Source organism: Mus caroli, chromosome 7 (assembly GCF_900094665.2).
Source record: "Mus caroli chromosome 7, CAROLI_EIJ_v1.1, whole genome shotgun sequence".
NCBI classification, from domain to species: Eukaryota; Metazoa; Chordata; class Mammalia; order Rodentia; family Muridae; genus Mus; species Mus caroli.
In genome coordinates, this window is record NC_034576.1 from 129631357 (window position 1) to 129647724 (window position 16368).

Consider the following 16368-nt stretch of genomic DNA (forward strand, 5'->3'; position numbering starts at 1 on the left):
GCTCTTACCCACTGAGCCATCTCACCAGCCCTATTTTGGTTTTTCAAGACAGGGTTTCTCTGTGTAATCCTGGCTGACTTGGAACTCGCTCTGTAGACCAGGCTGGCTTCAAACTCAGAGTGTGCTGGGATTAAAGGCATGCACCACCACCACCCGGCAGCCATGGAATAGCAAGGAGCTTATTCTGGGACTTGGTACAGGTTGATGGTCCCTGCTGTGGCCTTTCATTCCTATGAGGATTCTCTGTCCCTTCTAGAACCGCTGCCAGTGCAGTTTCGAGCCCCTCTCAGTGAGCCGGCTTTGGCTTTTGTGGTGGCACTGGGCGCCAGCAGCTGTGAGGAAGTGGAGCTGCAGCTGCAGGGTCGGATGGAATTCTCCAAGGCTGCAGTGTCTCGGGTGGTCGAGGCCTCGGACCGCCTTCAACGGCAGGTGGAAGAACTCTGTCAGCGAGTATACAGCCGGGGTTAGTTCTTTGGACCATACCCTAGAGAAATCCTCCCTGACCTGCATTGTTCAGAGTCCCCAGTAAACGTCAGCCTTGTTCTTGTTGGGACAACTTAGTTCCGATGGGGATTTCAACTTTAGTTCCTGAAGTGGGACTCTAGAGAGACGGCTGGAGGAGCTGTTGATGCTGGCAAGGTCACAGCCCTTCAGCAGGAGGGCTTTCTGGAACTTTGCACCAACCTCAGGGGTAGCTATTGTCCCACTACACTGAGAGGCAAGTGCCCAGGCTTTTTGAGGCAATGGGTTTTTTCCTCCCGCCCTTAATTCTCCTCCCTAGTGTCCACTTTCTTGGCTGAATGGTCCCTCTGTGAACTAGCTTAGTCTGAGTTTGTCATAAGGCCAGCCTGGTCTACAAAGTGAGACAGCTGGTGCATAACACTGAGCACAGAAACTCCAGGATCAGCTAGTTCTTCCTTGGTTATCCAGGGACTCCAGGATCAGCTAGTTCTTCCTTGATTATCCAGGGACTCCAGGATCAGCTAGTTTCTTCCTTGGTTATCCAGGGACTCCAGGATCAGCTAGTTTCTTCCTTGGTTATCCAGGGTTTGGCTCTCATCCAGGCTTTGCATTCCCAGGGGACAGTGAGGCCCCTGGGGAGGTGGCACGGGTGCGCACCCGGGAGCTAGGCAGAGAGAACCGTAGGCTACAGGACTTGGCCACTCAGCTGCAAGAGAAACACCACCGCATCTCATTGGAGGTAGGAGTCAGGGGCTTTGGGTGCAGTTAGAACTCGGGCAGGGTTTGGGTTTGCCATCTGAGGGCCTCAGGAAACAAGCCACTTTCCACTGCCCCTAGTACTCTGAGCTCCAAGATAAAGTGACATCGACAGAGACCAAGGTCCTAGAAATGGAGACCACAGTGGAGGACCTGCAGTGGGACATTGAGAAGCTGCGCAAGCGAGAACAGAAGCTCAATAAGCACTTGGCAGAGGCCTTGGAGCAGGTAAGAGAGTGGATGGGACCAAATTGAGTACTTGGGGCCCCCGGTTTCTGCCCTTTGCATCCACTGTGTCTTCTTTCTCTGCAGCTCAACTCCGGCTACTATGTGTCTGGGAGCTCCACAGGCTTTCAGGGAGGCCAGATTACACTCAGCATGCAGAAGGTGAGCAGCAGCCTTCTTCTCCTTCCCCTCCAGTTCTGCCTCGGACTTTTCCTAAGGGCAGGCATCTTCATCAGAGTCCGTTTCCTGGCATCGCTGCACATTTTTTTAATTCCTTTCTACACTTGTTAATTAAATAATTGCAGAATTTAAGTGCTAGGAGCTAGGCGGGCTGAAGAGGACAAATGGGAGCCGGAGCTTATGTTGTCTTGAGAAGCCCACGCCCGTGGGCACTGCCCTTCCCTGAGCATCTCTTTCTGCCTTGATGCTGTATTTCAATGTGTGTGAAATCGCTTTGTGTTTTGCCTCTTTGTATTGGAGGCTAGGTCTTGTGATGTGGTCAGGCTGGCCTCAGACTTGTGTAGCTGAGAGTGATCCTGCTATACTTGCCTTCTAAGTGGTGAAACTCTAGGCTTTGCACCACCTTACCTAGCTTCAAATCAAACATTTTGTTACTGAACTTCAGTTCTCTCTCTTATGAGGGAGTAATAAAGATTCCGGGGGAATGAGGTTCTATGTGAGCAACGAACGAATTATGTAGTAGATAGTACTTACATTGGTTGTTAGTAGATATTCCTGTGCAGGACTGACCTCCCATTTCCCCAAGAGCCCTTAGAAAACGCATTGCTTTGGAAGTTTATAGGAGCTTGGGTGGGTGCGTGCTGGACGACTGGGGGAAAATACTGCCCGTCCTGGTCTTGCCTACCACAGCCCCTTCCACTTCCTAGTTTGAGATGTTGAATGCAGAGCTGGAAGAAAATCAGGAATTGGCCAATAGCCGAATGGCAGAGCTGGAGAAGCTGCAGGTGGAGCTTCAGGGAGCCGTTCGGACCAACGAGCGTCTTAAGGTCGGCTGTGGTTAGGACTGGAAGGGCTTGAACTAACCTCAGATCCTGCTGCTAACACAACCCTTCTGGACATCTTCACCCCCAGGTGGCCCTGCGTAGCCTTCCTGAGGAGGTCGTTCGTGAGACAGGGGAGTACCGCATGCTGCAGGCCCAGTTCTCCCTGCTCTACAATGAGTCTTTGCAAGTGAAGACCCAGCTAGATGAGGCCCGGGGATTGCTGCTGGCCTCCAAGAACTCCCACTTGAGACACATTGAACATATGGAGGTATGGTCTTGGAGGAGGGCTGGAAGTGAGAACTAGACCTTTAGACTTGAGACATTCCTCAGCTTCCAAGGGATCTTGGGACCTGCTGAGAGTCCCTTGGGCATAGATTATTCCTTGGCCAGAGGTGAGACTGGGGATATATCTATTTATTTTATTTATTTATTTATTTATTTATTTATTTTTATGGTTTTTCGAGACAGGGTTTCTCTGTATAGCTCTGGCTGTCCTGGAACTCACTTCGTAGACCAGGCTGGCCTTGAATTCAGAAATCTGCCTGCCTCTGCCTCCCGAGTGCTGGGATTAAAGGCGTGCGCCACCACACCCGGCTTTTCTATTTTTCTTCCACTGTTTTTGTAAGACCTAGGCTAAGAGGACAATGAGCTGAAGTGAGATTTGAACCACTGCTACAAAAGAGTTACTATTTCTTTAATACTGCGATGCAAATACAGCGTGCCATGCAAGCCCACTGAGTGGAGCACAGACCGCCTAGGATGTATAGAAAGGAGGTGGCTTTGTTGGGGTTTTTTCCTATGCATCTGGTTCTGGTAGCAAGTCCTGTGCATTAGAGCAGTGTGTGCTCTGGAAACTTCATTTCCTGCTTACGGGACTAACTGGGTCCAGGACCACACAAGAAAGAGCTTGCTTAGCCGAGCGTGGTGGTGCACGCCTTTAATCCCAGCACTCGGGAGGCAGAGGCAGGCGGATTTCTGAGTTCAAGGCCAGCCTGGTCTACAAAGTGAGTTCCAGGACAGCCAGGGCTATACAGAGAAACCTTGTCTCGAAAAACCAAAAAAAAAAGAAAGAGCTTGCTTTAAACACCTTCAGTACCTCTCCCTCTCCTTCCAGTGGTCACAGTGGTAATGATTCAAACCCTTTCTGGTGATGGTATTTTACAGTTAACCTGTCTCCAGTCAAAGTCTACATTTGCTCTTAAGAGAAGCAATGAGAGGGCACGGGAAGCCCCCGGGGCTCGTTGTCTGCTGCAGGTGCAACCGCAGCTCTGCCCAGTGATGGAAATGAGTGCCAGGTTATTCCTGTTAGGTTGTAATCAGGTCAGCATTTAAAGAGATTAAGCTGGATCGCCAAATATTTTAGGACTTGGGAAGGATGGCATAACGTGTAATCATGCTATATATGTGTGTATGACGTAACACTTTTATGTGTATGAGTGTTGGCTGGCATGTTCATCTGTGCAGCACTTACATGCCCAGTGCCCTCTGAGGCCGGAAAACAGCATCCAGTGAAGTGGAGTTGCAGATGATTATGAACCTCCCAGCAATGGTTGGAAACCAAACTCGTGTCCTTTGGAAGAGCATCCGGTGCTCTCAACCACTCTTTATCGGGTGTCAGTACATAGGTGTGGGTGGCCTGGGACTCACTGTGCTCGCCAGGCTGGCCTTCAGTGCAAGATATTCACAAGACCCACAGCTATTGCTTCCTGAGTGCTGGAATTGAAGGCATACATGACCATGCTTAGTGTATTTGTCTGTCTTAGGTTCATTTACCAAAATTCTTTTTTTTTTTTTTTTTTCTGGAGAAACATGAGAAGATGAAATAACCAGTGCTGGCTTTATTTCTTTTTCTTTTTGAGCCAGGGTTTCTCTGTGCAGCCCTGGCAGTCCTGGAACTCACTCTGTAGACCAGGCTGGCCTTGAACTCAGAGATCTCCCTGCCTCTACCTCCCATTTGCTAGGATCAGAGGCCTATACCACCCTTCCTGGCAGCTTTATTTTTTTATAAGCAAAAAATCAGGTCTTCCGATTAGTACTGAGTAGCTGCATCTTCATAGGTTTGTGTGTCTTTCCTACCCAACCCTGCAGAGTGATGAGCTGGGGCTGCAGAAGAAGCTGCGCACGGAAGTTATCCAGCTGGAAGACACCCTGGCCCAAGTGCGCAAGGAGTACGAGATGCTGCGCATCGAGTTTGAACAGAACCTTGCGGCCAACGAGCAGGCCGGTACGTCGTGGGGTTGGATAGACGTGGGCCTCAGAGGGTGCTGTACCAACCCACCCATGGCGCTTAGCTAGATACAATAAGTTGAGCTCCTTTTCTCAGAGCCTCAGGCCGCCACAGGAGACGGGTACATTACCTGTCTCACAGAGAGCCTGAGAGATGAAAAGCTTTTCGCCAGACTGAGCTACTCTGGCCTCTGTGTGAAGATTTGTTTACAAAGATTTATCGTGTAATCCTGTGAGCCAAACTCCATTCTGCATTCTGGGGTTTTGCCAATAAACAGAGTAAGGCATCGCTGCTGTTCCTGAGGGGCTCTAGTGGAGGAGGAGCAGTGTACAGTCAAGGAAAAGGTAAACCGTGAGAGAGTGAAAACGATTTTCATAAAGATGCATCAGGAAACCTAGCATGATGGTGCACACCTATAACCCCTGCACGTGGGAAGCAGAGGCAGGGAGAGCTCTGAGTGCGAGGCCAGCCTGGACTACAGAGCGAATTCCAGGTCAACAAAGGTTCATATGCAAAGCACATAAAATAAGAATAAATCTTTTTAAAAGGAAGTGTTCTTGTCCCCTATCCACCTCCATCTCCACCTCCCACTGGCTAGAGCGGTGGCTCAGTGGTTCAGAGCACTGACTGCCTGGCTCTCCTAGAGGATCCAGATTTGACTGCCTGTACCCATAATTCCCAGGGATCCAGCACCCTCTTCTGGCCTTTGAGTACACTACATTGCAAACACATGGTGCATAGAAATCTGTAAGTAAAACACCGTACAAACAAAGTGAAATTTAGAAACTAAAAAGACTAATGTTTCTGTGTGTAAGCATTTTGCTTGCATGCATGTATGTCTGTGCACCTCATGCATGTGTGCCTGGTGCTCAGAGGCCAGAAGATCCTGACCAGATCAGCTGGAACTGGAATTAGAGACAGTTGAAGTTGCCGTGTAGGTGCTGGAAATTGATCACAAGTGCTCTGCACGAGCAGACAGTGTTCTTACCTGCTGAGCCGTTTCTCCAGCCTCTGAGGCTTCGTCTGCTTCTCTGTGGGCACTGGCTCCGCCTGTGGAGTTGGTGAGCTGGAGGAGACAGCTCAGCACACTCACTTGCTGACCTTTCCCCAGGGCCTATCAACCGGGAAATGCGCCACCTGATTAGCAGCCTCCAGAACCACAATCACCAGCTAAAAGGAGATGCCCAGCGATACAAGCGGAAACTTCGAGAAGTACAGGCTGAGATTGCTAAAGTGAGTAGAGGGAGTTTCCAGGGGGAAGTCTTAGCTCGACTGCAGTGAGCAGTGAGCAGTTCATCTCCTTCCTGCTTTTCTCTGTCTTTAACAGCTCCGGGCACAGGCCAGCGGCTCTTCCCACTGCATTCCCACCCTGAGCCACCCAGATGACCCTGGCCTCAGTGCCCTTGCCCCAGGGAAGGAAGATAGTGGGCCAGGCCCTGGAGGTACCCCTGACAGCAAGAAGGAGATGGCTTTAGTGGCTGGAGCCACCTCTGCTACTTCTTCCATAAAGAAAGAGGAGCTGGTCTCCTCTGAAGATGACGCCCAGGCCCTAACCCCTGTAACCCAGGGCTTGCCCTCCAGGGGTCGAGAACCTGAGGCCAGACCCAAGCGAGAACTTCGGGAACGGGAAGGGCCTAGCCTAGGACCCCCACCTGCAGCCTCAACTCTGTCAAGGGCTGATCGAGAAAAGGCCAAGGTGGAAGAAGCCAAAAGGAAGGAGTCGGACCTGCTCAAAGGTCTCCGAGCAGAGCTCAAGTGAGGCCCTACTGCTGTCTCATAACCCTGTCAGGTAGTGTCCGGCTCCTCCTGCTAAGACCCCTCCTTACCTTTCCCCAGGAAGGCTCAGGAAAGCCAGAAGGAGATGAAGCTGCTCCTGGACATGTACAAGTCAGCGCCCAAGGAGCAGCGGGACAAGGTGCAGCTCATGGCAGCTGAGCGCAAGGCCAAGGCCGAGGTAGGGGCGACTAGAGCAGAGAGTCTTGCCCAGGCACTTCAGAGCCTTGAGCCAGCAAGGTCACTTGTTTTTATTCTCACTGTATGGACCAATGTTGAGGGCTTCCTTCCCGTGGATGCAGGTGGATGAGCTTCGGAGCCGCATCCGAGAGCTGGAAGAACGAGACCGAAGAGAAAGCAAGAAGATTGCGGATGAGGATGCCCTGCGGCGGATCCGGCAGGCAGAAGAGCAAATTGAACACTTGCAACGCAAATTGGGTGCCACCAAGCAGGTGAAAAGCCCTGTGGTCTCCTTGCTTCTGAATGCGGGGATTCCCTTAGCCCTCCCTGTTAAGTGCCGTCAGCATGTGACATTTTGGTCTGAGTGTGCACTGTTTCCTTGGAGTTCCCCCATCTTGTTGAGCTGTGTTTTCCCTTTCCATCCTCCCCACTTGCAGGAGGAGGAGGCGTTGCTGTCAGAGATGGATGTAACAGGTCAGGCTTTTGAAGACATGCAGGAGCAAAACGGGCGGCTGCTCCAGCAGTTACGGGAAAAGGATGACGCCAACTTTAAGCTCATGTCAGAGCGGATCAAGGCCAACCAGATTCACAAGCTGCTCCGAGAGGAGAAGGATGAGTTGGGCGAGCAGGTTCTTGGCCTTAAGTCCCAGGTACGGCAGCGCAGTGTGGTGCTTGGGGATGAGGCTGAAGAGGCTGCCCCGGGTACTGAGGCTTCCCTCCTCAGGTGGACGCCCAGCTGCTGACCGTACAGAAGCTGGAGGAAAAGGAGCGGGCTCTGCAGGGCAGCCTCGGGGGTGTGGAGAAGGAGTTGACTCTGCGCAGCCAGGCCCTGGAGCTTAATAAGAGAAAGGTAAGGCTGGGCTTTTGGACATGGTAACTTGTGATTGGCTCATGTGTTCCCTCCGGCTCTGCTTGGCAGTGCTACCACAGATAGCCCAGAGTGAAGCTCGGCTCTGCTCCTGGCAAGCTCCACAGGACTGTTACCGTATGTACTGTGTGTCAAGCCTTGCACTCAATACCTAGCATGATTGATTCCATTTCCTTTTATTGCTGTGTGCATACGTTTATGTATACGTGTGAGTGTGCTTTCCCACGAGGGTGGGGATGAAGGACGCTGGGTTGCCATCAGGATGTCCCCCTTTTCCATTGCTTCTGTGCCTTAGCTTTGAAATAAGGTCTGTCGTTGAACTTGGCGCTTTCCATTTTAGGTAGGCAGGCTAGCTAGTGAGTGAATCCCTGGGCTCTGCCCGTCTCCACTGGACTGCAGGTGTGCGCTGCCGTGCCTCGGTATTTTCAAGGGTGACAGGGTTAGGACTCAGGCTCAGGTCCTCACGCCCACATCGCCTGCGCTTTACCCACTGAGTCAGTTCCCCAGCCTGTTTTGGCCCTGTGCTAAACTCAGCAATAATCCTACCAAGGTTTTTTCTAAGTATTGGTTTTGTTCTTCTGCGTATGTCAGGTGCCCGCAGAGGCCAGAAAATAGTGTTGGATCTGCTAAAGCTGGAGTTGTAGAGAGGTTAAGCTGCTGTGTCAGTGCTGGGAACCAAACTTGGGTCCTCTGCAAGAGCACCAAGCACTCTTAATCAGTGAGTGTCTCTCCAGCCCAGCCAGAAGGACTTGGGTTTTTTTGTTTGGTTGGTTCTGTATAGCCATGGCTGCCCTGGAACTCACTCTGTAGACCAGGCTGGCCTCAAACTCAGAAATTCGCCTGCCTCTGCCTCCCAAGTGCTGGGATTAAAGGTATGCGCCACCACCTTCCGGCCAGAAGGATTTGTTAACTGTCCCACCATTGAGGAAGCTCAGACTCGGGAAAGGTCAGCTGATTTGTCCCAGAAAGAGTAAAGCTGGGCTTTGAATCCATGCCTTGTTCCCAAGTCCTCTGCTGGAGCCATTCACCTAGGCTTGCACAGTGGCCCAGCTGGGTAAAGACAATTGCCTCTAAACCTGATGACCCAAGTTCTGTCCCTGGGATCTACTTGGCAGAAAGAGAAAGCTCTCACAAGTTGCCCTCTGACTTCCACATGCTTTGTATACCCCCCCCGCCCTCCACCCACCCACCAAAACACACACTGAATGAAGTCATTTTAGAAATAAAAAAAGAACTTAAAAATCATTGGGTAGTTTTTTTGGATTTTTTTTTTTTTACTGTGGGTTCTGTGATTCAGGTCCACAGGCTTATAAGGTAAGCACTCCATCAGCTAAGCTAATCTTTTCAGCCCGTAATTGTTTTCTTGCCCCCCTCCCCCTTTTTTTCTCAGTGAGTGTATCACGATAGATTTGAACTTGTGTGTGTCTGTGTCTGTGTGTGTGTATAAACAAGGTCTCTCTGTTTCACTCTGGCCATCCTGGAACTCACTGGGTGTAGACCAAGCTGGCTTCTGTCTTTGTACCACAAGCTTCAAGCTTTCCTGATGCACTCAGAAACCAGAAGAGGGTATCAGATACGCTCAAACTGCAGTTATGATGGCTGTGAGCTGTCATATGGGTGCTAGGAGCTGAAACTAAGTCCTGCCAGACCTGCAAGTGTGCGTAACCACTGCCCACTGAATGATCTCTCTACCCAACTTGAGCTCCTGATCCTCTTGCCTCAGGCTCCCAGGTGCTGAGCGCCCTGATATTTAATTCAAGCATAACAAAAATGGACTGGAGATGTAGCTCAGCCAGTAGGCTGCCTGCAAATCCTGCATCAAGCTCTGGGTCAGTCTCTAGCACTGCATAAACTGGCACGGATCTGTATGTAAACTGGCCTGGGAACTTAGTACTTGAAAGGTCAACAGGAAGTTCAAGGTCACCCTCAGCTCTATAGCAAGTCTGAGGCCAGCCTGGGCTGGGATATTTAGAGACCTTGTCTTAAAGGGAGGTACAAAGAGGATTAAGATGGAGGATTGACAGGCTGGAGAAATGGCTCAATGGCTGAGAGCACTGGCTACTCTTCCAGAGGACCTGGGTTCAATTCCCAACACCCGCATGGCAGCTCACAACTGTTGTTGCTCCAGTTCCAGGGGTCTCAACACCTTTACATAAACGTGAATGTAGACAAAACACCTTTATACATAAAATTAAAAAATAAGGGCTGGTGAGATGGCTCAGTGGGTAAGAGCACCCGACTGCTCTTTCGAAGGTCCAGAGTTCAAATCCCAGCAACCACATGGTGGCTCACAACCATCTGTAATGAGATCTGACTCCCTCTTCTGGTGTGTCTGAAGACAGCTACAGTGTACTTACATATAATAAATAAATAAATCTAAAAAAAAAAAAATAATAAAATAAAAAAAAATAAAATAAAATAAAAAATAAGTTATTAAATGATTTTAAAAAAGACATGGAGGATTAACATTGGTCTTATACCTATTGGAATATTCTCTTATGGTGAGTTTATTCATGGAAGCATTGTTTTATGTCCTATTACATGCTGCTGACCGACACTGGGTGACTCCTGCCTTCTCACCAGTAATCCACAAAGAAAAGAATGCACTTGTCCATCCTTTGTCTCTTTTCTGCCTCCCCCGCCCCCTTTTGGTTTGTTTTTTGAGATAGTCTCTCTATGTCATCCTCCTGGCTGTTACGGAGTTCGCTGCGTAGACAAGTTTTCACTGTATTCCAAGCTGACCTCAAGCTCTCAACAATCCTCCTGCCTCAGCCTCCCAACTGCTAGAATATCAAATACACACCACTATACCTGCTTCAAACACTTTGATGAAGGAAACTAAGGCTGTCTGAGAACATAATGGCACTCCTTAGGGATGTGACTTTTTAGAGCTGAGTCCACGGGACAGTATGCATGTTAGAGGAGTTGATGGCAACAGAGAGACTAGTCTACTGGAGGCTCAAAGACCAGAGCGAGCACCGTCATGCAGTAAGCAGCTGTGTCAGGAATGAGGACGTGTAGGAAGGGATGAGGTTAAGGGCCACAAGGCAGGGTCAGCTCCAGTGCAGTCAGTCAGTCAGGATGTTCAACAGAAGCATCAGTGGACTGTGGTTCCCAGGCTTGGGCCCAAGGTCCTCTCCTTCCTGTTCCCGCCCACCTCAGGCTGTAGAAGCAGCCCAGTTGGCTGAGGACCTGAAGGTGCAGTTGGAGCATGTGCAGACTCGGCTTCGAGAGATCCAGCCCTGCCTGGCAGAGAGCCGGGCTGCCCGCGAGAAGGAGAGCTTCAACCTCAAGAGGGCTCAGGTGTGTCCTCGGGGTGGGGAGGGCTGGGTGGCCGGGATGGGAGACATGCAGGTCCTTAGCCTGGCTTCTGCTGTCCTAGGAGGACATTTCCCGGCTTCGGCGAAAACTAGAGAAGCAGCGGAAAGTGGAGGTTTATGCAGATGCTGACGAGATCCTGCAGGAGGAGATCAAGGAGTACAAGGTGGGACGAGGCTGATGACAGTGGGGTGTAGTCTCCGGAGCTCGAAAATAAAGTAGAGCAGCAGAAAACACCAGTTATGGAGTCAGACGACTGCCAGGCGTGCGTTGTATGTAAGCCACGTGGCAGAGGAGAGATTACATCTGGACCCTGGCAGTCAATTTAAAGTAATTCTGCCATCTCAATGATGAGTTAGGGCCATGGTAAGAACCCAGTGGAGTCTCCAGAGTGGCCCTAGGGATGGGATAGAGGGTTGTGTGGCAACAGGCTTCCTGGAAGGAATTGTCACCAAAGGCAGACCCAAAGCTCGAAGAATGGAGGTGAGAGCTTTATGTAAAGGGAAAAGCCGCAAGTGGGGAGTGAAGGCTGAACAGCAGCAGACCCTGGAGACTGGAGGCAGGCTTGGGAGCCTGTGGGCAAGCAGAGTAGAGAAGCCATTTTATTTGGGAGGGGGAGGAGCATACGATGCTTGGGAGTAAACCTGGGTAGGACTTTATACGAGCTGCACACACACCTTACCACCAAGCTGCATCCTCAGCCCCATCAAGGGTTTTTATTCAAGAGAGTGGCCAGATGTGGGGCCAAGAGCGGCTGCAGAAGGGGAGGTGTTAGAGTATTGCAGTCGCAGAGGCAGAAACTCTACATAGCTAAGCCCTACACACCCGAGACGAGATGAGCTCAGGCAACACTAAGGTGGAGCTGCAGGGCTCAGGGATGGGTCACAGAAGGATAGAATAGGCAGGACACCGGGGAGGTCCAGGGTTGAGATACAGGAACTAGGTAGACAAACACTCTTCAGTGGATTAGGAACATGCAGTGGATGGTTTCAAGGTGATGAGAACTCGGTGCCTCTGGGACCTCTTGGGAAGCTGGGAAAGCACTGAAGCCAAGGGTCAACTGCAACAACCAGAAGCCACACTGGACTCTGGCTGCCCATTGAGGGCTCTTGCCATGAGAAGGGACAGGGGACATTCTTTTTCCCTTAGAAGTCTCAACCTTTAAGTGACAGGCATAACTGAAGCCTGGGGAGTGGGGAAAGTTTTGATGGGAGGGGTAGGGAAGGAAGGAAGGGAGCCAAGCCAGGGGAACCTGGGTGGAACAAGGGTGGTCAGAGCTCCCAGTCTCTGGGCCACTGTGGTGAAGGTGGCAGAGTCAGTGATGAGGTATTCCCCCATTGGCCTTCTCGGGGAAGACAAGAGCCTTGAAAGGCTTTCCAGTGTGGATGGCCCTGTCCTGAGAGATGGAGAAACAGTAATTTGGGGAGTTGAGCTGGCTGGCTGAGACTCCAAATAGGCCAAGCAGTGCTCACCCAAGGTGGTGACTGGAGCTGACACTGAGAGCCTCCTGGTGGCAGTTGGGGACAGTCCACAGCAGGGCCTTGGCACCAGAGGTGGGTCGGACTGACTGTGCAGATAGCATGGTTCTCACAGTTCTGCCCTATTGAGCAGTCACTGAGCAGGTATGCGAGAAATGACAAGTGACCAGTTGGGGATTTTGCCCAAAAAAGCTATTAAGGCAAGAGATGCTCCAGCCTTACTGTGTCCATTTGGTCTAGGCCCGGTTGACCTGCCCCTGCTGTAACACCCGCAAGAAGGACGCTGTGCTTACCAAGTGCTTCCACGTTTTCTGCTTTGAATGTGTGCGGGGCCGCTATGAAGCCCGCCAGAGGAAATGTCCCAAGTGCAACGCAGCCTTTGGTGCCCACGACTTCCACCGTGTGTACATCAGCTGAACCTGAAACTCAGGGGACTTTGAAACACCCATACACCCGAGGGGCTGTGCCCCCAGCTCCCCACTCCCCCCAGGGGCAATGGCCCCAACCTCCCTTTCAGACTCCATGAGCCCAGCCCCTATGTGCCTAGATGGTTTGGGGCTACTGGTGCGTGCAGGAGAGGTGGGGTCACCCAAGCTGAGTGCCATCTTTTCCTGAATGTCAGATCTGCAGCCTCGGGGACTCCTGGGTTCACAGCATCCCACTGTAACCTTGGAAGCTGACCAAAACCTGTTTCTACTGAGAAGACAGATACATCCTTACCCCTAGCAGGGAATTCCTCCACCAGGAAAGGGCTCACCACCCATCTGCACAAGCTCAGTGCTGACCAGGGGCCTGGGCTTCACACTGGGTCCTGGCCCAGGGAGCCTTGTTTCACCTACTTAGCCCCAGGCCTGGGCAGGGATTTGGCCTTCCAGTGGAGTTTCCTGTACCCTGGTGTAGCTTTTGTGTTGAAGGTGCACTCTTGAGTGTGCGCCCTATTCCAGGGACACTGCCGCCTCATGGTCTGATTCAGGGGCATCCTTTTTTTTTTTTTTTTTAAAGCCAGACTCTTTACAATCTCCTCCTAAGTCCACTTTACCCTTCCTCACACATCCTGGTGGTCCCTTGGGCCACCTGGCCCTAGCCCTGCTTTCTTTCATCCTGGTGATCTTAATTGTGGAGGTGCAACTTGCCAGGAGGGAAGAAACAATGTAGCACTTGCAGGCATTCCAGGTAGAAGAGCTTTGCCCGTGCTCCAGCTAGCCTGCACTGATCCTGCCTAGGCAGGGTCCTGAACGCCGGAGACAGGGTCTGCTGGAGTTGGGAGACGGCGCTGCAGATAGATGGCTACAGCTTTTGGACTCACAGCCTCTGCTCTAGAGGTGTTGTGTGTGGGCTGCTAATTGTTATGAATAAAGACCCAACGCTAGGCTGCAAGAGAAGCCGGTCCATTTGGTCTAAACCCAAGTCTCTGTGCTACACCTCACAAGCACTTCCCTGGCATGGTTGAGAGCTGGACACATTTGAGAAACCCTTCCAGCCCACCCTACAACTACTTGGGTTAGCAGCAATATATCTACAAAGACATGTTCACAAAGAGCCCCACCCCGCCTCCTCCACAATGGAAAAGTTGATTATGGGTTGGCCTTGCCCTTGGTGGGCATTGGCCGAATGAATAACAGCCTTTGTGGGTTGCATCCTGGGATATGTAGTCCTTTACCTCTAAGGGCCAAGTTTACCTGTTGTGACCAAAGGCCACATTTCAGTCTTACTTGTAGGCTTTTTATCCACCTGTACTCTGTGAACACACAGACCATGAACAACTCAGCAGGGTGGGTTTTCATTGTAGCTTGGGCCATTAGCTGGACCCTTGGAAACAGTTTGCTCAAACATGGAGGGCTGTCTCTGGGTTCAGAGTGGTGTTGGTGGCTCTTCCGGTGGCGATTTATGGATTAGTTACGTGGCCTGCGCTAAGAGAAGGCGAGGTGGGCGTGGGAACAGCAGTCATAGCCATGGTTGTGGCCTCAGGCTTAGCCACAGCAGTACCTTCTCTAGGCTCTTCAGCCTTCTCCACAGACTTGCCTCCGTGAGGACTCCGGGCCCCTTCTGCTATCTGACTGCGCATAGTTTCTGGGGCGTCGCAGTGACTGAACCAAGTTGGACTGGAGACGGAGATGCGAGCTAAGGTGACCTCCGGTGTGGAGCTGGCAGTGACGGGGACACTCGCGGAAGCACGAGTAGCTGCAGGGGAAGCACGAGTAGCCACAGGAGATGACATTGGGCCACCATGAAAGCCACCTCGGCTAGAATGCTGGGGATGGGGGGAGTGGGGAAAAGCAGGATATTGCATCATAGAGACTAGACAGAGCTAGAACTGAGCTAGTAGTCTTAGGAGGCCTGTGCACTGGGGCATCAGTCAGTTCTCTGTCCAACATGATCCTCCTAAGAAATGGACCCCATTCCCTTAGAGGCGAGTCCTCAGATGGCTGGGTAACATATAGCATCCCTCTCCCTCATGTTAAGCTCAAGTCGAATAGGCTAAAAGTCCCAGGATCCTCGTGCCTGGAGTAGTGCAGCCTTTGCAGAGCCATGAAAACAAACCATTGGCCTGTCACACTGGTGCAAATCTGTCTGCTTTCTTCTCTCAAGTCAGAGATCGACCGATCGTCAGAACCCTCCCCTGGCCACCACCGAGCAGGTGGTTTCAACGTGTTGGATATGTTCCTGTTTCAACTGGAGCTAGGGCAACTGCCTCCAGCTGATGGGGACTTCTCTCAGAACTTACCCCAGGCCTTAGCTGCTGCTACATTCCTTGGCTTGAATCATGCTGTCTTCTGATCTCTTCCTTCAACTGTAACCACACTCCCCTTTGCACTTTGCCTTTCTCTGAGGTCCATCCAGAGCCAACGGAAGAAAGCTGTACCTACAGCTACTTCCCCAAGCTCCAGGCCTGAAAACCACTGTTTAAGGAGGGCGAGAGATGGTGCCTCTCTCTCAGCACTAACCCTCCTTAGACTCTGACCTGTTCTGTGACTGCACCTCCATTGGTCCCTTATGCGACAAGGAAGTGGTTCTCAGCCTTCCCAATGTTATGACCCTTTAATACAGTTCCTCGTGCTAGGGTGACCCTAGCCATAAAATTATTTTGTTGTTACTTCAGAACTTATTTTGTTAATGTGATGTGTTTTCTTAGGATCTTAGGCAGTCCCTATTAAGTTTGTCTGGCCTGCTCTAAGCCAACCCCAACTAGTTGATACTCTATCCCCACCCCACTCCTGACTTCTATATAGAGGATCCCTTATTTTTTATTTTTTTGAGATAGGGTTTCTCTGTGTAGCCCTGGAACTCACTCTGTAGACCAGGCTACCCTCAAACTCAGATATCCACCTGCCTCTGCCTCCCAAGTGCTGGGATTAAAGGTGTGCACTGCCACTGCCTGGCGGGGATCCCTTATTCTTTTTTTTTTTTTTTAAGATTTATTTATTTATTATATGTAAGTACACTGTAGCTGTCTTCAGACACACCAGAAGAGGGCGTCAGATCTCATTTCTGGTGGTTGTGAGCCACCATGTGGTTGCTGGGATTTGAACTCTGGACCTTCGGAAGAACAGTCAGGTGCTCTTACCCACTGAGCCATCTCAACAGCCCCGATCCCTTATTCTTGAGACCCCATCCTCTGTAGTTACTTCCAAGTGTCATCCAGCCTACTATAGGAGTCATGACCTCTGGCCTTTAAATCAGGTATTGCTCTGGTCCTCCTCTTATTGGAGTCCTTAGTGTTCCCAGGGCTGGGGACCCAGGAACATGAAAAGGCAAGTCCCCCTCTCCACCAACCCACCCATATTCCTGGAACAGAAAGGGAAAGAATGACACCTTATTCTGGGATTTGGGGCAGAGGCACAATAGATCAAGGAAGGGCAGAAGGAATGCTTGGCAGGGGTGGGGGCCTTAAGGGCCTTGACTCCTCTTCCAGAGGACCTGGGTTCAATTTCCAGCAGCCAACAACCATTTGTAATTCCAGTTCTAGACCTGACCCTTTTATGGCCTCTGCAGGCACTGCAGGTGCGTGATGCCCAGGCACATGAAAATAAAACACCCATGCACATTATTTTTACATTAATAAAAATAAAAGGTCAG

The 16368-nt window shown here is 51.0% G+C and overlaps 1 protein-coding gene across 2 annotated transcripts in view; it reads left to right on the forward strand.

Annotated features, from left to right (window-relative positions):
* Rnf40 (ring finger protein 40) overlaps positions 1-13682 on the forward strand; it is a 15506-nt gene extending 1824 nt beyond the window's left edge. The window contains exons 5-20 of one of the 2 annotated variants that reach the window (XM_021166323.1): positions 257-463; positions 1080-1201; positions 1300-1446; positions 1531-1605; positions 2331-2450; positions 2536-2715; positions 4536-4671; positions 5786-5907; positions 6002-6429; positions 6511-6628; positions 6750-6899; positions 7065-7277; positions 7352-7477; positions 10658-10798; positions 10878-10979; positions 12532-13682. In XM_021166323.1, coding sequence (XP_021021982.1) covers positions 257-463; positions 1080-1201; positions 1300-1446; positions 1531-1605; positions 2331-2450; positions 2536-2715; positions 4536-4671; positions 5786-5907; positions 6002-6429; positions 6511-6628; positions 6750-6899; positions 7065-7277; positions 7352-7477; positions 10658-10798; positions 10878-10979; positions 12532-12708 — 2564 coding nt within the window. In that variant the 3' untranslated portion in view covers positions 12709-13682. Of the gene's footprint in view, positions 1-256; positions 464-1046; positions 1202-1299; positions 1447-1530; positions 1606-2330; positions 2451-2535; positions 2716-4535; positions 4672-5785; positions 5908-6001; positions 6430-6510; positions 6629-6749; positions 6900-7064; positions 7278-7351; positions 7478-10657; positions 10799-10877; positions 10980-12531 lie in introns of both variants that reach the window. The other variant, XM_021166322.2, reaches the window with a different exon arrangement.
* The last annotated feature ends 2686 nt before the right edge of the window (positions 13683-16368 follow it).